This window comes from Elaeis guineensis, chromosome 2 (genome assembly GCF_000442705.2).
Source record: "Elaeis guineensis isolate ETL-2024a chromosome 2, EG11, whole genome shotgun sequence".
NCBI lineage: Eukaryota > Viridiplantae > Streptophyta > Magnoliopsida > Arecales > Arecaceae > Elaeis > Elaeis guineensis.
The window spans coordinates 9,758,988-9,785,515 of NC_025994.2; the positions used below are offsets into that span (position 1 = coordinate 9,758,988).

General features: G+C 35.1%; 1 protein-coding gene and 1 pseudogene across 3 annotated transcripts; both read left to right on the forward strand.

The window, feature by feature from the left end:
• Positions 1-1,385: 1,385 nt before the first annotated feature.
• On the forward strand, positions 1,386-4,814 carry LOC105060986 (transcription factor bHLH25). Of its 3 annotated transcripts, none has more exons than XM_010944897.4 (5): positions 1,389-1,592; positions 1,940-2,019; positions 2,169-2,687; positions 3,580-3,954; positions 4,266-4,811. In XM_010944897.4, exons 2-5 carry the CDS (start codon positions 1,984-1,986, stop codon positions 4,329-4,331), a joined length of 996 nt encoding a protein of 331 aa, XP_010943199.2. In that variant the 5' UTR covers positions 1,389-1,592; positions 1,940-1,983; the 3' UTR covers positions 4,332-4,811. The 3 variants fall into 3 exon arrangements, with proteins under 3 accessions (XP_029116450.1, XP_010943199.2, XP_073107396.1); XM_073251295.1 differs by lacking the exon at positions 1,389-1,592 and adding an exon at positions 1,647-1,671 and having other exon boundaries at positions 4,266-4,812; XM_029260617.2 differs by lacking the exon at positions 1,940-2,019 and having other exon boundaries at positions 1,386-1,592; positions 4,266-4,814.
• A 12,680-nt stretch (positions 4,815-17,494) lies between these two features.
• On the forward strand, positions 17,495-26,301 carry LOC105061492 (protein TUNICAMYCIN INDUCED 1-like; annotated as a pseudogene).
• Positions 26,302-26,528: the final 227 nt, after the last annotated feature.

Consider the following 26,528-nt stretch of genomic DNA (forward strand, 5'->3'; position numbering starts at 1 on the left):
TTGGTATACAATTTAGATTACATAGAATATAAATTAATTTTTTCAAAGTACCCCCATCCTTGCTTATGGATTATTGTCTACTTTTTAGAGGGACAACTTAATTTCAGGATCAACCATTTTCTATGACATCACCCATTATATTTTCTTTTCTATTTTCACCAATTGAGACTATCCATAATTTATTTTGATTTATTTTGATGGAGGTATTTTGATCTTGAAGTTATCTTGTTGCAAGATTGCAAGATTATATGTAATCATATAGCCACCTCTCCTTAGACAATCAGATTACCTCTTTTTGAGGTAATGTTGCAGCATTACCATGAAAGTAATGAAATAAATAGTGTAATCTGATTACTTATTGCAAAATTATATGTAATCCTGATAGAATTACATGCTACCAAATACCTTCTAACAGCTATAACTTGCAAAGGGTCACAAACACTTTGGGACTTTGGGTTTAATATGAGGATGTATATGGCCTAGTGGATTTAAATAAAAAATAATCAAATAGAGTTTGTCCAAAATAAACAAGCAATCGAATATGTTGAGTCTCTATGCAAAGAAACGATATGTTCATCAGCTTTTGTAATTAGTTGGAGAGCTATTGTTATAAAATTTGAAATAGTATCACATGTGCAAACATTCTAATCATTATATTAGCAAAATAAATCAACTGAAACAATAGTTTTTGAAATATATCTTGAGTTGTTGATTATACTATTATGGACAGGTTAACTGAAACATTAAGCTGTATCCAAACCCCATTGGCTTGTCAAACTTTGTCGTATCGCGGACTTGTTGCCAACTAGATAAATCATCTACCTTGCAAAGAGATTTCTTAATGTATAAGTAGAAGATATTTAATGTCTTTGCTTGATTAATTATTTCTCTTGGAAGAAAAGAAGGGCATCAAGAACAAAACCATAAAATAATACATGTATTGTTCTAATATTTTTATGCAAATAGCCTTTTGCCAGCCTTTATTTTTGTAAGCTTACGTGCTTTTCACGTGCGCCAGCCAACGGGAGGGTGGGATGTAATTTTACCGAGAAGTGCGCCTCCATACGAACAGCGAGAGAGGAACGCAACGAAACGTTCGCACGAGCACGGTAATCTCGCAAACACTAGGATGATATAATACGGGGTTGGGTCTTATTTTGTGCCTGGTGGTGAAGCCTATGTTGAAGGTGTGCATCCCTGCCCTTCTCTTTTTTTGAAAGGAAATCTCCTGCATGCCTTTCTTACTGTAGTTTTCCTTTTCCCCTAAAAATTTTACTGTAGCCTCCTTTTTTTTCTATTTTTTTACGGTGTTCGGACAGCTATCATACTTTGTTCAACACAAAACTGTTTATTGCCCTTGAAAGAAGGAATTGATATATAGCATTAAGAAGCTTGAGACTTTGTAGTATTTGGAAGTTCTCCATCTTCCTTGGAAACTTCGATTTCTGTATACTGGAGGTCAGTTGATCTGGGTCAACTTTGCCCGAGTTCTGATAAAAGACATCGGGGGATAGTTTTCTTTCTTCATATGGGGCTGTTTGTGCTTGATCTTCCGTTTACTTCTCTTCTACATGAATGATACTCGGAGCAAGGTCTTGCTTCTTTTAGCTTATATATGGACATCTTTATATTTTGCCCTCTACTTAATTTAATCTTCAATGCTAGCTTCAGGTCAGGCACCGGATTTATGCTGTCATACTTTCTGCTCCATTTTGAATTTATGAGTCAATTAAGAAAGGGTTATCTCTTGATTAATTTGAGTTCCAAAATTCATATTGTTTTCTGTTATTGATCCTACTCAAAAAAAAGGGCTCTTTTCCCCTAGTTCCCATCACTCTTCAGGATATCTTCATTTGCTCAAGTTATTTGGTTTCGATAAAAGAGTGATCATCATGCATAATCTTTTGCATCTTTCAAAATTTTAATGTGTTTATTTCAGGATCTCATATCTTTATAGCAAGGTGAGGATTAGATGAAATATATATGGAAATACCTGGAGATAGATGGTCCTTCGAACTTGTAAGCCCATTACCATGAAATCAAATCTTGATATGGTTTACAATTTTCATTCTTAGAAGATCTGATGTGCTTGTAAACCCTTTTTTCTTTGTCTGTAACACTTTTTTTCTGGAAATAATCTCAATTTGAAAGTTCCGGTGAATCTGTAGGGTATGGATGAATCTTGCCTCATTAACCAATGGGACATGAGCATGATCACTGAATTCACCTCCCAGGTGGCACCTGACCTTCGAGGAGGCTTCCAACAACTCTCCTCAGAGAGCTGCAACTCTTACCCTTCCCTCCATCTGCGAGGAAGCGCCAGTGAGGTGCGCCATGCTGAAAGACCAAAAAAGATTCAAAAGATCAATTGTTGGAATTCTTGCACCACCAAGCAGAACTTAGCTTTGGACCCTGATGACTCATCTCCAACCTCTCTTTTGTTTTGCAATCAAAATCCACCAAATTGGGAAGTGATTGGAGGACCTGTAAAGAGAAAAGATAAGATGGGGCTTGTGGTCTCTCATGGTTCAGAACAGAATTTGGAAACAGTCACTCATCAAGGATCCAAGGCTGCAAGCCTGGGACCATCTCATGCACAAGACCACATAATTGCAGAAAGACACAGGCGGGAGAAGCTCAGCCAGAGGTTTATAGAACTTTCTGCAGTCGTCCCTGGCCTTAAGAAGGTAGTTTAGTTAACATTCTCAGCCCATTCCTTTTTATTGGTTCCTTTCTTTGCATTTGCATTAAGTATTTATGGTGATGAACATATTTTGGCATTTTAATAAGAGTTCTTGATGATTTGCCGAGACTTGCTTTGATGGTATTAGCATGAATAAGAAGACCATGAAAATTAAAATGAAGGCTTCAAGCAAAAATAAAAATTATAATGACGGTTTGACCGTTCTCTCTTTGAAGTTCAATGAAGAGATTATGAGGTAGAGAAACATGATATTTTGATCTTTCTTGGATCAACTTTTGTTAATTAATAATATGTTTCTTTCTGCTGCCACATACCCATAGGAATTCTAAGTTCATTTTCCTCAAAAGAAAAAATAAAAGAGAGAAAATTCTAAGTCTCTTCAACTTGCTCTTGACCTCTTAATCTTTTTTTTTTTTTTCCAAATGTAAGGGGAGGCCAAAAGCCACCCAGATTCACTTCTTAATCTCATTTAAAGCAGACAAATTCTTGAGAAATAATAATAAAAAAAAAAAGGAGAGACTTACTAAAATGAATATTTCACTGAAGGCTCCCAACTGTCTGTTGAGTTCCACGTTTCCCATGTCTCACAGTCACAAATCACATGCAATTGCAACCATGTTATTTCACATGATCTTGTTTCTTTGAGAGAGGAGTTTTTGAAAAATTTTAGGTTAGAGAACATATATAATTTTATATAAAGAATTGTCAATGGCATATAATGCATGTTCCAAATAAAAATTGATGGTTTAGTGTCCTCTCTTTTGAGAAGGTTCCCATAATTTAACCTATTTGTATGATACATATTCTTTCTCAAACTAGGCTTCAATATCCCTTGGAACGCAAAATGAATATATTCTTGTTTACCCATTTCTCAGAAGGACAAGGCTTCTGTTCTTGGCGACGCAGTCAAGTATGTTAAAGAACTCCAAGAGAGGGTGAAGACCCTTGAATACCAGACTGCAAAGAGAACCATCGAGTCCGTGACCCTTGTCAAGAAGTCTAAGCTCTCTGTTGATGATGGTGGCTCATCCTCCAATGACGACAATAATTCTGATGGACTGGAAAATTCCATCCCAGAGATAGAAGCGAGGCTTTCTGACAAGACAATCCTTGTGAGGATTCACTGCGAGAACCACAAAGGAGTAATGGTGAAGGTGTTGTCTGAGATAGAGAAGCTCCACGTTACTGTTACTGATGCTAGTATCATGTCCTTTGCAGGCTCCTCTATCAATATAACTGTGATGGCACAGGCAAGTTCCTATTTTTACACTGATCAACTCTAATGAATTGGTTGACACTGTTTCAGCAGTACTACTTTTGATTCATCCATTCATTATTTGTTTTTACTTTTTTATGGTCTCAGATAAATATCACGTTTTAGAAAAACCAAGGGTAGACTCTCAGCTGCTAAAATCAAAAGATAGATTTCTTTTGGATGAAATTATATGGAACTTCCCTTCCTGAAAGGAATATATCCTTCAGAATTAGGATACGACTATATATGTATGTGATAACATTGAAGAATAATTTCATAGTACTTGCTTATTTTCTTGGTCTGCAGATTGAGAAGGAATTCTCAATGACACTGAAGGATGTTGTGAGGAAGCTGAAGACAACTTTGAGCTAGTTCATGTTAAGAAACTAATGGAAGCGTTTTGTACATATGTTCATGATGTTGTTCGTATTGTCACCGAACATTGCAGGAAACTACCATTGATTTGCATGGAGGCGTGGGAGACCAGTTCCATACCTCACATGCAAACGAGCACTCCACCATGCAAGTTACTCCCACTGAAAAGAAAACTAAGACTGGATTGTGATCAAGTTTGTCTACATAGAACTTCAAGAGCTCCTTACTTATCTGTTGAGAAAAACAGGGCCACTCCTTTGTGTAAACTTCACCATTTTCACTTCTATTCTGCATGGTTTGTATATTAATATCCCTTATCCTCTCATGCTCTTCACCCAAGAACACACTGACTCGACCAAAGATGATCCTACCGTTGATCAGAGTCTTTTAATTTCCATTACTAGGAAAGGATCCGATCTTATCTTGTAGCAACGACTAGTTTAATAACACTCTGGCTGTCAAGACTGATGGTGATGTATGCATGGAACAGCACGGCTGAGAATTCTTTAGCATCCGATCAGAGCTAGGTGAGGTTGGCCGAGCAGTTTATGGAATGGACAATGATGGTACGTTTGGATTTTTTTAACTAGTATATTAGTAACGTTATCTCTTTCGGTCCCTACACGAGATTACGATCTCTTGCCCGGATACTATTCTATCTCTTAATAGCAACGCAAGACTAAAAAAGAAATCCCAATAAAAGTATCTGTACCTGTGGGTAATGTTTAGGTCAATCGGCCAGCATGTGGTTGGCTTGATAGATGTGATCTTGTCTGCATATGGGAGAGAGGTGGCAGGTTAGGAAAAAGGGACATGGAAGAGGGTGGGGAGTTGGTGGCCACGTCGGGGTCCTAAAGGGGAGTGATGGGGCATAAATTATTTCTGGTGGGGAACACGCTGTTTTCACAGTTTGGTCCGAGTTTTAACGACGGTATGAATCTAATATTATGAATTGACTGGAGAACCAACCTCTTCTAAACCCTCTTCAGCCAGCATGCATGGGGATACCTTGGTTCTCACAGCCACCCGGTCATTTAGGAGAGAGAGAGAGATGTGAGAAAATTTTATGATTTGCCACTTGAGAAAGGTTCAAGCTTTGTTGCAAGAGCTTCAAGCTTTGTTGGACCTTGTGGATGTTGGGCTGGCGACCGCATGTGCACTCACTTGGCTCAGCCTGCCATGTTGTATGCAAGTGGTTTATTTCTTTCTTGGCCACAACCCTTGCAATGAAAGCCTTGGTTCCATGGACCAGCTCGACCTACCTGAGATAAATCAGGCTTTGTATAAATGAGTTTCCACTAGCCTTTTTGCTTTTCCACTTGAGACTTGTTTGGGTATTTCCCAAAGAATGTCAAATGGAAATCGGTTTGTTGCCCTACTCAACTTGTTTTCTGCTAAAGATCTGTCCTAATCTTAGCCTAAATCCCATCTATGGGCTTGTTAGTCTGTAAAGGGCAAAAAAACATAGGATTTGGGCTGAAAGAGTATTGAGTTGATATGAGCCCTATCTAAATAGACTATCTAATCCATCAATTCAACAACAGAAAATCCAACTCAATCCTACTGTATGTTTCAAATATACCCTTAACTTTTTTCTTAGTTTTGCCTCCTTTTTTTCTAGATAGCTAAAGAGTCCATCTTGTTAGATCTCCATATGATTATGCTTGTGATAGGAGCATTTGAGCTGAGCTAGCTTCATGTATTTTCCAAATGGTTTCTTCATATACCTATGCAAGAGAGTGAAATTTATTCTTAATTAGGACACTATTATATTACTTAATTCGGCAAGTTTTGGTATACTTTGATTTTTATCATATGAAAAAATTAGTGATTTTAACATGATTTCTCGAATAGTTTCCGACAATATAACAACTAAATCTTCCTCAAAAAATACGTCCAATCATCAAACTATTCCCCGAAATCAATGCTATCTTCTCGTTCTTATATATGGCAAGCTATCATCAATAAGAAGTCAACTTTTTTTCTGCTTTTTTCTAAATTATTTTCCCTGTTCTCTAATTAATCTTTTTACTCTGTCCCATCATTTTCTGGATTTATCCTCTTAGCTGCTTTTGTAGAGGTTTGTTTCCTATGGGCTTTCCGTATTTTGTTGTCCTTCGTTCTCTTAATGAAGCCTGGTTGTTCTTGTCTACTTCTATTTTAAACCTAGATGGCAGTATTTTCCAATATGTAGCGTAATGTGTGTTTCACATAAGAATTATGATAATGCTTGACTTAGGTCATCGGTAAGGGAAGGAGGATTTGAGACATGAAATATGTACATGTACATGTGGTTGAGTACTGATGGAATCCAGTGCGTCGGTGCTGCACCCTTACATGCAGGTGGTTGAGTAGATCTATCAGATAGGAGTGGATTGTAAGATTGTGTGGTTCTATTTCTATAGTTTGCAAAGAAACCAAATACAAGTTCACCGTAAGAGGAAAGAGAAGCTTAAAAAATAGCATTAACACGTACCAGATTAGACGTATGCTACTTGTGCAATTGCGATACATATATATTATTTAATTTGCAAGGCATCATCTAAACGTGCAGTGCCTGAAACAAAATTTTGCTGTAGCTGGTTTATTTCACTCATCCGTATGGTAGGAAACTTTGCAAATAAATTGGTGGTATTTATTTTTCATGTATTTGGCCTAGATAATTTTGTGAGGACTATGCAGGCATTCGTTAAGTTACATTAATTGTGTACAGAGAACCTGTTGGATGCTAGACTAAATAATCTAAATAATATTTTTTGACTAGCTTGTCTCAATCTTCTTTTTTTGTTGCAAATGATATTGCTGTTGTCGATGATTGGTCTGACTTAGACTAATTCACTAATCAATGTGCTGGAGAGTTGGATGAGGTGGCCAAAGAACTCAAATAGCTGGTCAAAGATCTCGAGAAAGTTGACAATGATTAGATCTTGACTCCAAATATTTAGATCAACCCTAAAATACAAAAAGCAGAAAAAGTTTACTTATCGAAGATTTTTATGGTAGAAGATCCTCCGATACCTAAATCAGATTATCTCAGGATAATAGTGAAGGTTCTGAGTGGAAGGCAAAGAGAGAGATAAAGAGAGCATTAGCAAGTCTATGAGAGAGAAAGAGAAAGAGAGAGCTCAAAGAGTACAAAGGAGTCTGCAGCTACTAAAGTCTCAGCTTTACTATACTCTGTACTCATTATGGACTTGACTTGTGACTTCCAACTTTAGACTTGAGACTTAACTGGAGGACCTCCTACAAGTAGTTTATGTAGATGAGGGTCAAATCCTGTTGCAATCGAAATCTTAGAGTGTGCAAGGGTAGTCATTGCAGATAACCACACGTTCATATGCCCAAAAGATATCGTGAGATGTGTATCTCACGATTATAGAAGTCGTTTCGCCAGTGTGGGTGAACTATAAATAAGTGGTCGGAGATTCGAGCATCTCCGCATCCTTTTCATAGTGGTCATATGATGAGAACTTGTAATACCCCAGCCCATCAACCAGCCCCATGCCTAAAATTTTGTTGCATAAATTTTAAAGCAAGGCTTTGAAAAAAAATAAATAAATAATGACCAGCAAGTGCACACGTACTGGGTGGGAAGAATTTGACTCCCAATGGGACCCTTCCATGTGTTCTCCGATGGAGATGGAAGCCAGGGAGGACTCGAATTCCTCCCCCAGCCCTCTTTAAAAAGAGGCCAAACCTCCCTTCAAACCCCATCAACTTCGATCTCTTACCATTGATGGAGAAGTCAACTTTTCCTTCTTCTTCTCCAGTGAAAGTTTTATTGAGTTTGCTGGAATCATAGACCAAGAATCATCGAAAAATCAGATATGAGGTTGGCCCTCATTGATTAACCCTCCTCCCTTTTCTTTTATGGCCTTGGAGCATAGGTTTCAACCGACAAATCATTGGATTTAGATGTGCCCTAGTTTTATAGTCCATTTTTCCTCGATTTTCGATACATTCTGTCATCATTGAGCACTGAATCAATGACCGTCAATTGCACCACTATGGGTCACATCACCAATGATAGCTACCGTCGGCTTTGAGCCCCTCTGTTCAGGGAATAGAAGGGGATGGAAGATCCTCTGTTCTGCCCAAACGGAGGAAGAAGAAGAAGGAAGAAAGAGAAAAAGAAAAAAGAAAAGAAACAAAAAGAAGAAAAAAATGAAAGGAAAAAGAAAAGAAAAAGAAAGAAAGAAAAAAAAAGACTTTCTCTCTCTCTCCTCGAACGTCTCTCTTTCCTCTCTTTTTCTCTCTCCACATTCTCTCTTACAATTTTCTCTCTCTAGACTGTTTGGCTTTTTTATGGATTTTTCTCCAAAATTGTGTCTCTTTTTGAAAATTTATCTCTCGAAAATTGATCTAGTGAAGAACTTATTTCGATGTGTTTTAATGATTTTGGTGAAGGGGTTATGATCCATGGTCACTGATCAGCATATTGGCACCCATCTTGACCAAACCAGATACTATTAGATTTTATTATCTATGGTTTTATTGAATTATTTATATAGTAATTTAATCATGATTTGATTTAAATTATCTTGATCAAATCGATCAAGATATCGGGCAATGTTGCCTAATCAACCCTATCCTATCTTGTTGATTACTCTTTCCTGTGACTTTCTCTCTCCACTTGATTTATAAACTCAATGAAAGATTTCTGGCCATATCACTTTGAATCTGATGTGATCCAGTAGATAGACTCTGAACCACATATGTCCTAATTGGATCTTGATCAGATGAAATTAGATAATCAGATCAATTAGATCGTTGGATACAGCTATCCATCGATCATGTCTTTCTTAATTATTCGTATCCTTTCTAATTATTGGATTTGATCCTGTATAGGATTGTAGATGTCCGGTAATGAGACTGTAATATGATTTATGAATTGAAGATTTTTAAAAAAAAATCTAGAATTATGTGGATTTGTTGGAATGCGTATGAGATAAGTAATGTTTTATCTTTACTAAATTTATTTGATAATTTAAAAAGTAATAAATTAATAAATTTTGAATTATATTAAGTTATGAATTGAGTATGATAAAGGATATCGAAACTATTCTATTTTCTTTTTGAAATAATTATAATGATGTATGATTATAATGAATGATATGATTAATTACTTCGATTATTATTTATTTGTATTATTGTCAAAACAAAATATGAAACTGGATGATGATATGAATTGTCAACCTAACTATGTTAAGGATCGCACCAACGAGGGTTAATACATTATCAAATTAATTTATCCTAAGGATCTATGTCGTCAACAAGACTAACAACATGTCATCAGTAAGACCAGCGACAAACCACCAACAAGACCAATAGTTCCAAAGGACTTTGCTCATCCTAAGATGATATATGGTGTTATGATCCGGCTACAAGACACTACAAGAAATCTGATTTTTTATGATAAAATTTTTTTATCGCTAAAGATGAAATTTTCATCGCTAAAACTATTAGTGAAAAAAATTTTCATTGCTAAAAATTTGTAGAGAAAGCCTCGTAATAAAAGGTCTTAGCGATAAAAAAATTTTATTTCATCACCAAAAGTAGTCAACTGCACGATGAAAAAATTCATAGCATTAGCGACGAAATATTTTCATCATAAAAGCTTAAACTTTTATCGCTAAAATTACAACGAAAAATATTTTCATCATTAAAAATGAATATTAATCATTTAAAATTTCTATTATTATTATTTTTAATTTTAACGATGAAAAATAAATTTTTTTTACAAAGTTTAGCGATGAAAAAAAATTTCATCACTAACTTAGCGACGAAAAAAAAATTCGTTGCTAATTTAGCAATGAAATATAAAATTTCGTTGCTAAATTTATGATGAAAGAAAAAATTTTGTAGTAATTTTTGTAATGAAAAAAAATTATTGTAATTTTTGGGATCAAAAAAAAAATTTATCACTAAAAAAATAAATAAAATAAAATTTATGATGAAAAAAATTATTTTTTAGTGATAAAAATTTTTTTTGTCACAATTTTATCGATGAAATAATATATTTCATCGCAATATATAGTGAAAATTTGAATATTTTAGAGTGATAAAATTTTTTAATTATTTTTTATGATAAAATTAATAATTCATCGCTAGATTAAGTTATGGATGAAATAAAATATTTTTTACTATTTTTATCATGAAAGCATCTATTTAAATATAAATTTTCATCAGATCAAGCATATTTTACATAAAAACATATGAACACAATAAAAATATTCAAATTTTAAATAAATTTCATGACTATCATTGTCAGATATAAAAGTATGAGTTCATACACTATTTAAAATTAAAAAAGAACTACAAACTATGTATCATCACAGTCGTTGGCCTCATTCCCTCCTCCAGGCATTGATCTCTGGTCCGATGTGTGTCGTGATGGCTATGCAGAGGTGGCATCATGCGGCTGTAGAGATGCTAACTCAGAAGCATCGATACTGAGCTGTCCCGCCATTGCAGCTACTATCATCTCGAGCGTCTGACTTCGATTCATCTAATAAGTAATTTGATCCTGCATTATGCTCATCGATGTCTTGACTACCTCTAGCACCGAGGCATCATCAGACCGATCGGAGATGAACTGTGAGATTTTTTTGAGCACATGCTATGACCAAACCCTAGCTGCTGTCTGAGGATGACATTCAGGATCGCATCATCTGTCATCAAACAAACGGACTGTGATCCAATATCGCTGTCAGATCCAACCTCCTTCGTCGCTTGCTCTCTCAATTGTAACATTTTTTTCTTCACAATAGATCCAATAATAGCATAAATTTATTTCAAAGGCTTTAAAAGTATTCAAAATATAGTACCATACTTACATGACGCTGCCTCGCCTCCTCGATCACAAACTCGCCACTCTTGTTCTGATATAATTTATCATAGGCATCAACCCTGGATAGTCCCTATTCAAACAAAAACAAAAAAGAAAAAAATATCAAAGTAATTTAAATATTCAATAAGAACTTACAAAGTGTAATGGTAAATGTAATTACGTACCATCCTCTTCATCCTTGTGCAAAGAGGTATTTTCTTGCATGTGAATAGAATCAATCTTACTCCTATTCACCTTCTTCACCTCCGATCGTCGCTAAAAGAATACATACAATTATAACCAATAAAGATATAACAATATCAAAATAACTTGAAACACTAAACAAACCTTAAATGTCTTACTCCCAAAATGTTCGCATAACCACCACCAATCATCACTAGACCCAACCCAATTTCTATAAGGCTGGGTCACAGAGTCAATCCCCTTCACCTGCAGTTGATTGCAGTACCTATGAAGCCTACATCGTCGATCTCTGTATCTGTTTGCAGCTATTTTGAGAATACATGCCATCACTTATTCGTTGGTGCAATCCTCAAAATTAATATTATCCTGCACATATGAACATTCATCATAATAAGAAGCAAAGACATAGAATTATTCATATAATAAAGAATTATCCATATAACAAAAAATTATCTATGTAAATCCTCGAAGTGTAACAAAGAGACTAGAGAAAAGATAATATGGACCATGTAATGACATGCAAGATATTCAAAGTTAATTCTTACCTTGATGTGAGAGACTAGGACATCACAATATCGAGGGGCGACATGTTTGAAACTTTCAACGGCCCACGAAAAATGATTCCATATATACAGACTGATCTCATTGGTGACTATACTAGCTTCTGTGCCAACCGGATGATCTCGAAATATCTGTATTTTCGATTTTTCATTATGCATATGCACGTATTTCTCCAAAATGATGCCCCTACTGGGACCACGCACTGCGCATCGCTGCTGTGTTCCTGCATATAAAAATTCATGAAATGAACATATATCATCTACCAATGGATGTATATAACAAAAAAATATACATAGTTTATAAATTAATAAAGATGTACTTGCTGGGAGATGATGCTGTGGTGCTATGACCTTCGACTGGACGGACTGTGACCGAGCCCTAGTCTACTTCATAGACTCAGACAGCTGAGTCTCATCTAAATCCTCTAACTCATCGTGCAAAATGCTAAAGTGAGGATGTGTATCATCAAGTGGAGCCTGCTGTCTATCCCACGAATGTCCACATCTAGGACCAGCCATGATGCTGTAATGATTAAAATAATTGAAATCAACACATAATCAAAAAAACTCAAATACTATATGATGTAACAAAAAAATAAATTAAATTATTTATTCATATTAATTATTATTCTTAGAATATGACCTCGTGTCCATATAGTCGTGCTCAGTAGGACTCGTGGAAGGCATCGATCCTAAAGTGCTATCATCATCGTCGTTGATGAAGTCATCATCCACATGTGATTATGACCCTAAATTATTATTAGATCGTGCCCGTGCCCGTGCCCTTACCGACATTCCAACAATAGGAACATCTTCATGTTCGTAGTCGTCTCGTTGCAATTATCCTTTGTCGATCGTGTCATCTGGCACTAATATGTTATATGGTGCTTGCATTTGATATGCTTCATTTTAAATAGTTACACGGACTTCATTCTCTAAACCTTCATCATTTGGGCATGTGAAAAATACGAGATTAAACAAATGTCTATGCTGAATCCTTATTACAACTTACCAAGGTTCTTTTATTTTGGTATCATCAACATACCACACTAGTCTCACTTACTTTGCAAAAATATAAGGATCACTTTTGTACCACACGTGACTAATGTGGATACTGACGAGCTGAGGGTCTATAATAATTGGCCTGTGTCGTTCTAAATCATACCATCGACATTTGAATAACATGACCTGTCGAAGATCACTATACCTCAGCTCTATAACCTCATGCAGAATATTTAAAAAATCTATTATTTTACCCTTGTGCTCACCCTCCATGCTTATTCTATAATTCTGTATGGTTCGATCGCGATCGTGATTTTTTATTAAGAACTGCACACCATTGACTATGCATGCTGAATATACCGATACATATCAGTCAAATTTTCGTGCAAGTACAGCTAAGTCATCACTGATACAGTTAGGATTGTCTATACGTAGCTGAGCTATCTATAATTAAAAGAATAATAAGCAGGTTAAATTTGACAAAATAAATACTATATAAACGAACCTTTAAATCATGGTGAACATTAACATAGCTTACCCGTTCGTCAAACTATGATACGAATTGATTCCTATGTCGTGTCACTGCTTATATAGGATTGATTTTTTTGAGCTCACTTTCATACTCACTGAAGTGATACAGTAATAATATATATATTTAAATTTAAAGCCTATGAGTACGTACATTCATGCAATATCAATATTGCAAAAATTAAATGTGTATACTCACATCATGTACACTTCAACCTCCTCGTAATTGTTTAGCACATACCAATGCATGTCGTCTGTTTCCTGTGGTGTCAACATTCGAAAATCTTTCTTACCATATGGTCAGGCAATATTGGAGAACACAGATAATCCATCAGTGAGAATGTCATCAACATCGACATTCCATTGTGGCCTCATAAATTTGGTCTCCACTCTTCGAAGGTATATAGAACAGAATGTCAGACATTTATTCATTACATGTGCTTCCGCTATTGAACCTTCGGGCCATGCTTTGTTAGCGATGGCACTCTTGTATTCTCACATCTCCCTATCTAATAAATTATCAATTGATATACATACATAATAAATTTTACAATAATAAATAATAAATTTTATAATATCATGCAATTATCTTTCAATTGGATCACCCATCTTGTATGTACTAGCTCACCCAGTCTAGCTTCATGTAAAAGATGAACTGAAAGATGCACCATGATATCAAAAAAGATGGGAGGAAATATCATCTCGAGCTTACAGAGAGTAATGATAATCTTCTTCTCTAATATGTCAATTTGACTTCGCCTCAACGTCTTCGCATATAAATCCCGAAAATAAGTTTTCAGATCAAATAATACATCGCACATATTATCCGGCGACAATCCATGCAAACCAACTAAAAGCACATGTTGTAGAAGCATATAATAATTGTGACTTTTCATCCCGACAATCAATCTTTCCATCTTTCAGCTCGATGCATCGTTTCAAGTTTGAGGTGTATCCATCAAAAAACTTCACCAATCTCAAATATATGAGAAATTAATTTCTCTCTCTTCAGTTCAGTACATAACATGCCAACGGCTTCACTAGCCTATCCCCCTATCAAATCAGATGTAATTCCTTTCTAATCCACATATCCTCCAAGTCAAGATGAGCCTTCACGGTATCCTTCATTCTTCTTTCGATATTGAGGATGGTATAAAATACATTATCAAATATGTTCTTTTCAATATGCATGACATCAAGATTGTGTTGAAGAAGAAGTATTTTTCAATATGGAAGATCGAACAACTTACTTCTTTTTCTCTAATTTCTGATACTTGTTCGCATGCCTACTTGGCTGGCTGGACCCTTACCAAATATGATATTCTATGGGTCGGATAGCTGATTTAAAATATTGTCCGTAGACCAGAACCTTGGCTAGGCATGTTATTCATGCTTGCCATTAAACTTAAGACTTCTCCTCCATCTATGATCATCCGATAAGAAACATCGATGGTCGGTGAAATAAATCTTTCCATGAATATGGTATGATGTAAAATCATCGTTACAAGTTGGGTATGCTTTATACCCTTTTGTACACCACCTAGAAATATCGTCATATACAAAAAAATCATTAACTGTCCAAAGCAGTACCGTATGCATGCAAAAGATGCCTCATGTAATATGATCATACATTTCACACCCTTCTTCCCACAAGTATTGTAAATCTTCGATCAACGGCTCTAAAAATATGTCTATGTCTTTTCCAGGGGTACGAAGATCGGGGATCAACAAAGTCAGCAGATTAAAAGGTAATTTTATGCACTTTGAAGGTGGTAAATTATAAAGAAACACCATAACAGACCACATACTATATGTAGTGCTAAGATTACTATATAAATTAAATCCATCTGTTGCCAACCCTAGTCTGATATTTCGTGAATCAGCTACAAACCATGGATATTTACGATCGAAATATTTTTATGCATCTCCATCTGATGGATTCTCATGACATCGTTGTCAATGTTGTTTCCCTCTTTATGCCATCGCATGTTATGGGCAGTATGCCTTGACATGAACAATCAACACAATCGTGACGTAATCAAAAAGTATCACAAAATCTTGCATGGTACTTTTTTTCTTTTTATCCTTATCATGACTTTCTTTCCATCTGCTTGAATGACAAATCAGACATGCTTGTAGATCTTTTTTGTCCTTCCAAAACAGAACACAATCATTCGGATATGTATGTATTTTTTTTACAGCATAGGCCCAAGTCATCGACTCCCAATTTGAGTCCTTTCAATAATTTTTTGATTTTGTAATGACTTAACGGAAGTAACTCTCTCTCAGACAGTAGGTTCTTCAAAAATTTGAACAACTAATTAAATGAGTTGTTTAACCACTTATCAAGTATCTTCATATGTAATAATTTTATTACGACGAACAACAGAGAGTACTTCTTTCAACTAGGATAAACATTACTTTGTGCATCTCTTAATAAACGCTCGAATCAATCATTCACAAGCATGTTACTGTCCTCCTCAGCTTCTTATCTCGAGATGAAATGCTGATGTTCTGATCTCGCTTCCACATTTGCTTCAAATAACTTCGGATGGAGATCCTCTAGAATTTCTCTCTCGATCTTCTGCACTGAGTGTTTGCCTTTCACGACTGGGTGATCTACCTACTAACGATACATTTATGGGATTTTTGGGCAACATGCTCAAGCCAGTCGGTAAATCTTCACCATAACAAGTCCATCTCTTGTAAGTCATATCTATACCGTGTTCGTATAAATGATTTTGAATGTCCGATAGGGTACACCAAAATAAATTTCTACATCGACGATATGGACAACAAGCTTTTCCATCTTCTCTAGTGTGATTGGATGCCACATTCATGAAAGATATTACACCCGCAATATACTTGGGACAGAACTTATCACGCAATGACATCTAACTACGATCTATGTCTACATATTTTTGATGCAAACTATACAGTCAATCTTATGTAATAATAGTTGACTAATGTCTTATATCCCCTACCTATAAGGTGGTGATCCTATCCCATTCAGAAATGCAAGAATTTAATATTGCCATATATGTCTTCTACACCAAAAAAATTTTGACAGTATTTCAACGCAGTTCTCCAGATACACAAATACTAAAATTGTGCTATGTATCCAGAGAATATGATCGAAAATATCGACAAAACTCTCTAATATAAAAGCATATGGTATGCAATATAAAATTTACTCACATGCCCAAATGTCCACAAGAACAATTCGAGGATGGTGTGTATAATATCAATATTTTTTTTATTAAAAAAAAATATTGATTCATGCACACTATCCTCGAATGAAAATTTTAAGATTTATAAATTTGTTATGCTACGATTAATATATTATTCTTATAACTACTTTTATTTTTAAACTATTTTCATATCGTGAACTATGCTTCATATAAAGAGTAGAGCAAAAATAATCATGCCTAATGACTAAAATCAATTAAAAAAAGAGAACAAAAATTATAAAAATTAAAAAAATTAAAAAAAATAAAAATTACAGCCTGTTAATCTTCCAACTCTCCCGTAAATCCCACACACACATAGAGAGAGAGATGGGTATCGAGATGGAAGCGGACGTCGGTGGCTATGCAATGACGACAATGGCGACGGTGGTGCAGAAACGACGATGGCAGCTCGGTAGAGGCGGCGACATATAAGTGGACTGTGTGTGAGAGAGAGAGAGCCAGAGAGAGCTAGAGAGAACCGTACCTGAGAGATCCAGCCCGATGACTTCAAAGAGGGACGGTGGCAAAGGAGGAGGTGGAGCGATGGTGACGGTGGCACGGCGACGGCGATGGAGGCAACCTACAGGTGGACTGTGTGTGAGAGAGAGCCATACTTAAGAGATCGCGACTCGACGGACTTCAAAAAGAGACGGTGGCGGAGCGACGATGACTGTGGTGGCCCTAGGAGAAGCAACAACCATAAGAGAGAGGGGGAGAGAGAGAGAAAGTGAGAGAGGGAGAGGGAGAAATCGGAGAGGAAGACGACGGTGGTGGCAAAGGGAGGACGACGGTGGTGGCAGAGGGAGGATGACGATGATTGGGGAGGGCGACAACGACTGCCTTGATTCAACTAATGCGATGGTATGGAGAGAGGACGACGATCAGAGAGGGCTTCAATCAGTCAGTGGTGTGCTCGATCGGAGAGGGAGGATGATGATTGGTGGCGCACTCAATCGGGAAGGGAGGACGACGACCGATGGCACACTCGATGGTGTGAGAGAGCGAGAGAGAGACTAACGTCGATGCATGTTTTGGGACAAAATTTTATCCTAAAACACCTTTTTTTCGACAAAAAATACTTTAGCGATGAAATATTTTCATCGCCAAATATAAAAAAATTTTATTGCAAAAAAAATATTTTTTGCAATGAAAATTTTTTTATCATAAATAATTAATTTTTAGTGATAAAAATTTTATTTTATCATAAATAATTAATTTTTGATGATAAAAAATTTATTTCATCATAAAAAAATAAAAACTCTAGCGATGAAAAAAAATATATTGTTAAAAATTTACTTCTAGCAATGAAAATTAACATTTCATCGCAAAAGATTTAATTTTTTATGATGAAATTTTTTTTATCATAAATATTTGATTTTTGACAACAAAACTTTTTTATATATAAAAACATACTTATATATGATGAAAAAAATTTTCATCGCTAAAATTTTATCACAAAAAATTAGATTTCTTATACTTAAAAAAATATGGTTATAGCTCATGGTTGATAAAAAAAACTTGAGAATTTGATGAAATTTAGATTATGAACTAAGTTATCTTTATGTTGAATTGAAATTTTATGTTCAGATATTTATAATGTCATATACATCAAGATTTTAATATGTGAACTGACATATTTATATAACATTATTATCTGATTTATTTAGTTAAAAGTATATATTGCTTACTGAACTATTTAGCTTATAATAATTTTTTTATTTTTTACAGATTCAAAAAAATTAGCTTGATGCGGAATTGTCAATTGGGAGTGCGATTAGAGATAGAGTTAGCCTACTTATTTGATTTAGAGTTTATTAGAGTTGATGCAAGACCTTGTATAACATTGACTTTGTCAAATATTTATTTTCTTCTTGTAAACATTGAGTTTTGATTTTTTATTTGAATTAAAATTTAAACATTAATTATTTAATTTTATTTTGCTATCTATTTATAATATTATGATGAGATACCTTGCATACTTATGAGAAGATTTTTCTATGAGTATGCGGTAGTTTTGCCATAACCCCTGGCTTACGATCTTGAGATGGGGATGTGACATTTATATTATATCAAAGTATAAATGGATGAATTTAGACATATAGAATTAAACATAAAATGAGTACAAGTGGGTAGACACTAGAGATATTGATGTATAGATTTACGATGATTGTAGTGTAAGTTATCTTTATAATTTTTGGTTAAACATTATGATTATGTATAAAAGAATCATAAGAGAGTATGACATATAAAGAGTTTGAATTATGATTCACAATTTGGGAATCATATTATGATTATTTGGACTTTGATCTAAAGTAATGGTGAGAGGATTGATTATGAAATTTTATTATGTATTGTGATTACTAATTTGATCATTAATTATTTAAGTGAATTGCAAGCTCAGATTAATTTGATGTGGTAATAATACTATGATATTGCTCCTAGTTTTGAAGTTGATTATTTAGAGACAAGATAAATATTCATTCTTTAAAAGTTGTCTAAGGTTGGATTAAGAAAATCTTTTATGATATATAATTGGATTATTTTTCAAAGATGAACTTGGTATGTGGATCTTTTTATCAAGCTTGGATCTCTCATCTTTAATTAGGGATGTGAATAAATGTCTTACAACCAAATATCCTTAAGTGATCATATGATGCATCTTTCCCAGTATCCACACTCTTACTGATATATCATCTTTAAGAAGAATCGAAGGAGAAAGATTGATCAAATTCACTGCAGTTCTCGTTGTTTTATCTCAAAAGAATTTAGGCAATTTAGCATGAGAAAGCATACATCAAATTCTTTTATAAATAGTACAAATTATTTTCTCAGCAACTTCATGATATTGAGGTGTTTTAAGAATAGTTTTCTCTAGCCTAATATCATGATCTCTATAATTTTTCTCAAATGGACCCCATACCATGATTATTTGTTCAAATACACTTTTGTTGCCTTTCTATTTTTCATTCACTACTAGCATAAAAAATGTTTGAATACATTGAGTACGTGGTCTTTAGATTTTAAAGCAAAAGCACATACTTTTCTAAAATAATCATCAATAAAAATAACAAAACTTAAATCATCACCAAAAATTCTAATATCTATAGTGCAAACATCAATATGAATTAAATCCAAAACATATGGTCTTCTATATGGAAAGATTAATGAAAGGCAGCTATATGTTGTTTTCTAGTTAAATAATCAATGCATGTATTTAAAGATATACCTTTTATAGGAAAAAGTTTTTTTTTAACAAGACTGTCAAATCTCTTCTCACTTATGTGGTCTAGCTATTTATGTTATAATTCAGAGGAGGAACCTTCAACTATATTCACCTCTTTCTTATGTAATTTTGCTTACATCATGTAAAGTGTGCTTCATTTTTTTCTCTTGCTACTACTAAAAACTGTTGGTGAGCTTCCATTTTCCAACCTCTTATTACTACTTTTATCTCCATACAAAGAATGTACCTCTTAGAAAAAAAAATCGACCATACATTATCTTTTCAAAAACTTTCACATATTTTCATATTTAATTAGTATATAAAAGTTCAAGTTTTTCAAGAGTTTAAATAGGCCTTAAGAATGAAGTTATGAGAGGCAAAAATTAATGGATGATGATCCTGGAAAGATATATAAGATCAAGACACCTTCATAGATGTTTCTTAACATCCAAATACTTTTATAAAAAAAAAAAAACATTTTCTTCGTGCATGCTACTGTAGAATAGCCTGCTATGTGGAGTAAATCGATCATACCAATCTAAGAGCCAAAACAAACATCAAATGCAAAAAAATGTAGAGAATGAGAAGAAAAATAATTATGAAAGAAAAAAATTTTGAAAGAAAAAAATTTTGAAAGAGAAAAATAAATTTATTCCAAAAAAAATATCAAAATAATAAATTTGACTCTCCTCAAAATGCCTTACAAAAAGTCTCTATGCAAAAATATTCTGTCCTCTTTTTTACACCCCAAAGGATAATCCAAAGATCCCTTTAAATAGTGCATCACATGATAAAATATTTAACTTTTGCTTAAATTTAGAAATCAAAATCCACTGGAAAATGAACTCTAAAAATTTCTAAAAGAAAATAATTAAATAGAATTCTAAAGTCATTAAAAATAATGATCAACTAAAAATGGAATCCTAATTGAATTAGATAGCTATTTTATTTAAATTTTTCAATATATATATATTTACTATTTTCTTCTCCAAATTTTTGATGATTATTTTTCATATATGTGGGAGATGATTGAATGTCTAATGGAGATAACTTGGAAGTTTTTATTATATATAGTAGGAAAAAATAAAAATAATATAAAACTAATGATGTTGCTTACTCAAATCAATATTCACCTTTTTTTTTCCCTTCAAACAAATTAACATTTGGATTTAAAATATTTTGAATGAATAAAAAATTCCAAGTAATAGTTATTACTCTTGATGAAAGTTATAACATAATTCAAAAAAATGTATTTTCAGCTGATCAAAAAATTTGAACTCAAAAAATTATTTTGTTTAATTAAAGAATGCAAAAGTAATTATTTGACATTATTTTCCATTGCATAAGAGGCATTACATTAAAAAATATTTTTTGAACAAGTTTCATTATTTATTTTTAAATAATTTTATTATTTCTAAAAAAATTGAAAGCGAAAAAATTTTACTTCCATATTTTAAAAAATTTTACGAAGCTAACCTTCTTCCTTGGCCACCTATGCTAGCTTTTTGGACCTCTTCTACTATCCGATCTCGCACGCCTTCGGTCTTCGTCACAATTGTTCATTATCATTTTTAAAAATTTAAAAAAATAAAAATAAAATTTCTATATCTAAATTTTTTGAGAAGAAGATTGAAAATCATACCAAATGCAATCTAAATAATTATCATTATTTTTTATTACTTAAATGATATTATATTAAGATAATATCATAAAAAGGTTCATGTTCGTTAAAAGAGCAAAAGTCATTTAGTTGGTATTCTACTGTGACTGCCAATGTAAGTTTCTCTAGATGCAAGCCTCGTAATGCCTGGGTCAGATCCAACGGCTCTCGTGTGAACATACTGCACTCCATTGTCACGAGATTCGAACCTTGGACAGCCGTTGGATTTGTTCCTATGCACGTGTCGTGCATCCAAAGCAGGCACCCTTAAGCGGGTCCGAGTCCGGAACGAGCTTTCTCTATAAAAGCCCCGAGTCTCTCCGAGATGAAAGCAGAGAAGGTAAAAAAAAGTTCTACGCGTTAATTGAAGCTAAAATCCATGGCGACGCGATCTCGATTCCTTTCAGGATTCCTCGTTTTCTTCTTGATAGGAACGGCGAGCACTTGACCTGCTCTCAAACCCTAAATTCTCGTCCCCGAAGCGTACTCGGTGAGAAACCCTCCCCAAACCCCTTCTTTGATTTGATTTCTGTTTTTGGTTGAAATGTCCTTCAAAACGCCAACGAAATCGATTTTTTTGGGGAATTTTGATATTGATTGAAGGATTTGAAGGATGCGATCGTGCAGGGGCCGGGGTTCCATCCGTCGGAGGATTTGAAGGTCTCTGGATTCGATGTGAGGGACGCACTGGTGGGGCAGACGATGGTGTAGGGGTGAGTTTTGCCGGTTTTGCCCCTTTTCAGTTCGCCTGGCCGATGGAATTTTGGATTCAAGATGGGGACGATATGAGGCTGGCCTCGCCGGTGAGTAATTCTCCATAAGAAGCGTTTTCCAAGTTGTAATTTTGCAAAGAATTTGGAAATAATTGGTTCACTTTCTATTTGCAAATTTAAAATTTGGAATATCCTCCTATGAATGGAAACGCATGGGGGAAGTGGATCCATGGGAAAATATCCATTTAGGGTCCATGACTGAAATTCTAATATTTATATTAATATAAATATTATAATAATATTTATAATATATTGATATCATTTTAATGTTTATAGTAATATAACTTTTTTATTAATATTAATATAGTATTTATATTAATATATTAATATTAATATTAATAAATATTTTATTTAATATTATATTATATCTATCTTAATAAACTTATTATTTTAAAATATTTATACATATATTTTAGCACTATATTAAGATAATAAATTATTATGATCTAATGTTATATTATAATATATTAATATTATATTAATATTAATATAATATTACTATTTATACGAAGTTTGGGAGCAAAAAAAGGTATGGTCTTACATTTATTAAAGATATAATAGATATTTTACATAATTTTTTTAGAAAAATGGATATTTAACTAAACATAAGTCATTTTGGAATAAGCTACTTTTCAATGATCAATCAAGCATGCTAAAATCAGAAAGTTACTTCTCAGAAAATTACTTTCTGGGAAGTTACTTCTCAAAAAAAAAAGTTCTTTCCGTAAATCAAATGAGTCAGACATGTTCGAACTTCTTATGTTTGATTGAATTATGTAGGAAAGCTAGGTTTTCTTTCTCTACACTCAGGATTTAGCAGATTAGGATGCCAAGATGTCAAAATATTTTCAAGTTGCTTGAGTATAGGTTGCTCTCGAATAATCAGGTAAAACATTGCAATTACAAAAAAAATTCAGTTCTTTTGCATCATCTTTGGATTCATCTAGCAAAGTGGTGTTTGATTTGTATCTCTTTGTTGATTTTCTAGTTGGTATGACAAGCACGATTTAGAACTTCTAAGATTCTAATGAATTGAACCCTTTTAATTGGAGATTTCTGACCTACATTATACGGATAGAATATTTAACATATTATATAGTTTGTATTTTAGTATGTTGCATTGATTTTTTGAGAGATAGGGCAACATTAATTTGCTTCTGTGTGGTCACCCATAATAGTTTAATATTAATTAAAGAGACTACTATAGTTAATTCGCAAGTGCCAATGGAGTGATTTTTGTAGATATTTAGTACCTTAGTATTTCTTTTGATATTTATCAAACTACTAGGCCAGAGTTCATAATAGTGTAGCCTGAGAGTATTTTAGTTTCCCTTAGTTTTATTTGCATGTTTGAAATATTGAACAATTCAGCATTATAACATTAAGGGGGTGTTTGGTTGGAGGGAGTTGAGGTCTGGAATCGGAATGGGAATGGGTGACTCCCATTCCAACCATTTGGTCGGGAGAAATCTCATTTCGATTTCGATTCCGGGATAGAATGAAAATAGCCTAATCTATCTAAAGCTCAATCTCTACTCTCTCTTAAAGATTCAAATTTTCATCTCGATTTCGATTCCGGTTCCGATCACAAATCTAGGAGGTGTTTGGTTCACGATCAGAATCAAAATCGCAATGGGAATCGGAATGGATTGGAATTGAAATCAGAATAGCCTAATCTCCAAAAGTGTTTGGTTCGTGATCGGAATCGGAATGGATAATTCTCATTGTTGTTGTTTGATTTATATAAAGATAGGAATCGTAGTCAACTCAAATTTTTATTTATATTTTAAACTAAAATTTTTAAAAATTAATTATTTAAAAATTGATATTAAATAAAAATTAAGTATAATAATAATATTTTTAATCTTTTTAAAAAATTTATCATTAAAAAAAAGGTAGATAGCAACCAAAACAAAATTAAATCAGCCCTGTCCCGTAATCCTTGGGTCTCCTTCTTTTTCGTCTCGTAATCCTCGGATCCCATGCGCTGGGGAGGAGGGCGGTCGCGGCAACAGCGGGGGCTGGATCCGACGGCACTAGAGACGTTCCCAAAGGCTTAGGATTTCGATGAGTTCCTCCGTCGTGAGGAGCGATCATCCCTCGGGCATCTGGATCGTCGTTCGGGCGGCAACCGATCGGCGTCGAAATTGATGTTGGAGAAGGAGAGGGAGGCGACGAGGTGATGGTTGGGTCCTCCGATGCCGCAGCAGCAGCAGGCGAAGGAGTGGGAGAGGCGGCGGGTGGCTTGGAAGACGAGCTTGAGGGGGAGCTTGACACAACACCAAAGGACCGATAGTGGACAGCAGAAGCACAGCACGCAAGTGGTGGTGGCGCACTCGACGGCAGTGTGGGCGCAGCGGCTTCTCGTCGGCCGAGGGGGAGGGAGAGGAGGAGGGGGGCGGAGGAAGGCGGCCAAAGGTCTGATGCGGCACCGGCGACGGAGGGGACTGCAGCGTCAGTGGACCAGGTGGTGATTACGGTGGACGAGGAGGTGGTAGAGAGCGAGAGGAGAAAGGAGGTAGCGGAGCTGGAGAGGATCGGGAGCAGGAAGCGGGCGATGCAGTCGAGGTCGGGCAAACGGTCGGTGAGGTGGGGCAGATGGATGGACAATTTTTCTTGTTTAATCTCATTCCATTGAAATGAGATTTTGACTCCGTTTGGATGAGTTCAAATTCGGTTCCTCAAGAAATGGATGATTCTCATTCTTCTCTGGAATGAGAATCGGAATGGAACTCCCCCCAACCAAGTAGTTAGAATGGGAGTCATCCATTCTGATTCCCATTCTAGACCTTAATTATCCCAACCAAATACCCCCCTAATGCTTTGGAGGATTTGGCAAATCACAACTGCACCATAGTTGTAGACCCTGTTGTGTAATCTTGAATAATGATATATTGTGTATGTCTGCATATCGATTTAGTGACTTCCTCTAAGTATCCATTACATAATAATTGCATTCGCTATTGTGATGTCTCTGCAGCATGATGTTGAGGCAGGTGTGCTGAAGAAGATTATCTTATCAGATGGTGCAGTTGTGACGGTGAAGGGTGCCAAGTCCATCAGCCTACAGCATCCACTGGACCCCTCTTCCGCTTAACCCCACCCACCAAAAGGGTCGTTCCACAGCATTGGTTCTGTTAACCATTGCTGAAGCCCTCCGCCATGCCTCACGTTCAAACCAAAAACTCCTCTCCATCCTCATTGTTGGTCCCACCTCTCTCACATCAACTCCTTCAAAGCACCCCAATGACAAGCTCAAGCTGAAGTATCTTGCCCCAGGACTGGCAGAACTATCCTCCCGTTCGGTCCGAGATATCTCTGAAGATGTTGAAGGTTCTGATAGCGCTACCTTTTGGCCTCTGACATCACTCAATTGATCTGACTTGAACCTTCAAGGATTAGAGAAGCTATTAGCCTCTGTGCTTTGCAAGAAGGGATCCGAGGAAGGATCATTCAGCCAGCTGAAGGCGCAGGTCTCAGCACAATTTTATGTCAAGATGCGGTTTGCTGTAGAGAAGAGGCTTCACGATTCAGAGGTGGATTGGTCCAGTTTCCCAGAGTGGAAGATGAAGCCTGAGAGCGCTACAGTTCATTTTGAGGTGCTGGGTAGGATTGATGACAGTGGGAAGGTAATCCCAGAGAGGATTGAGAGGTCCAGCTCCTTGAGACTCAGGAAGTCATAGTTGGCAGCTTGAAAACTGAGAACATATCCATGTCTCAGTTGCCAAGAATTCCTCAACAGCCCATTTATTTCACCCTTTGATCTTATTCTTTTAGTTGGATTGGCCTGGATTAAAAAGACATAGAAGTGGTACAAATTTAGAGGGAGTGGAAATTCTTTTATCCTGTGTCACGAACCAAAATATTGGTTGTTCCATAACGAAATTTTTTAGTAGATATTGTACAATAAGATATTATATTAGAAGAACAAGATTTGTCAACTTTTAAGATTTCATTCTGCACGTTGTAACGATGTAAATTTTGAATGGACGGTTGGACTTCATGTGGATAAAGTTTGTGAGCTGGAATTGGCATGAAAATTACGCGAAATTAGGAAAATGGTGTGTGTTTGTTCGTGTATAGTTTTGGGGCATGTTTCAGGAGGCCATGGAATCTTCATTGAGGTTGATGTGTGGAGGACCTTTCCGTTGTCCTCCGCTGCTTTGTTAGCCAGCAAAAATATCA

Coding starts and splice junctions, on each gene's coding strand:
- LOC105060986 (XM_010944897.4), top strand. CDS start 1,984: ATGGAAATACCTGGAGATAGATGGTCCTTCGAACTT. Junction 2,688..3,579: donor TCGTCCCTGGCCTTAAGAAG/GTAGTTTAGTTA, acceptor CCCATTTCTCAG/AAGGACAAGGCTTCTGTTCT. Junction 3,955..4,265: donor ATATAACTGTGATGGCACAG/GCAAGTTCCTAT, acceptor CTTGGTCTGCAG/ATTGAGAAGGAATTCTCAAT.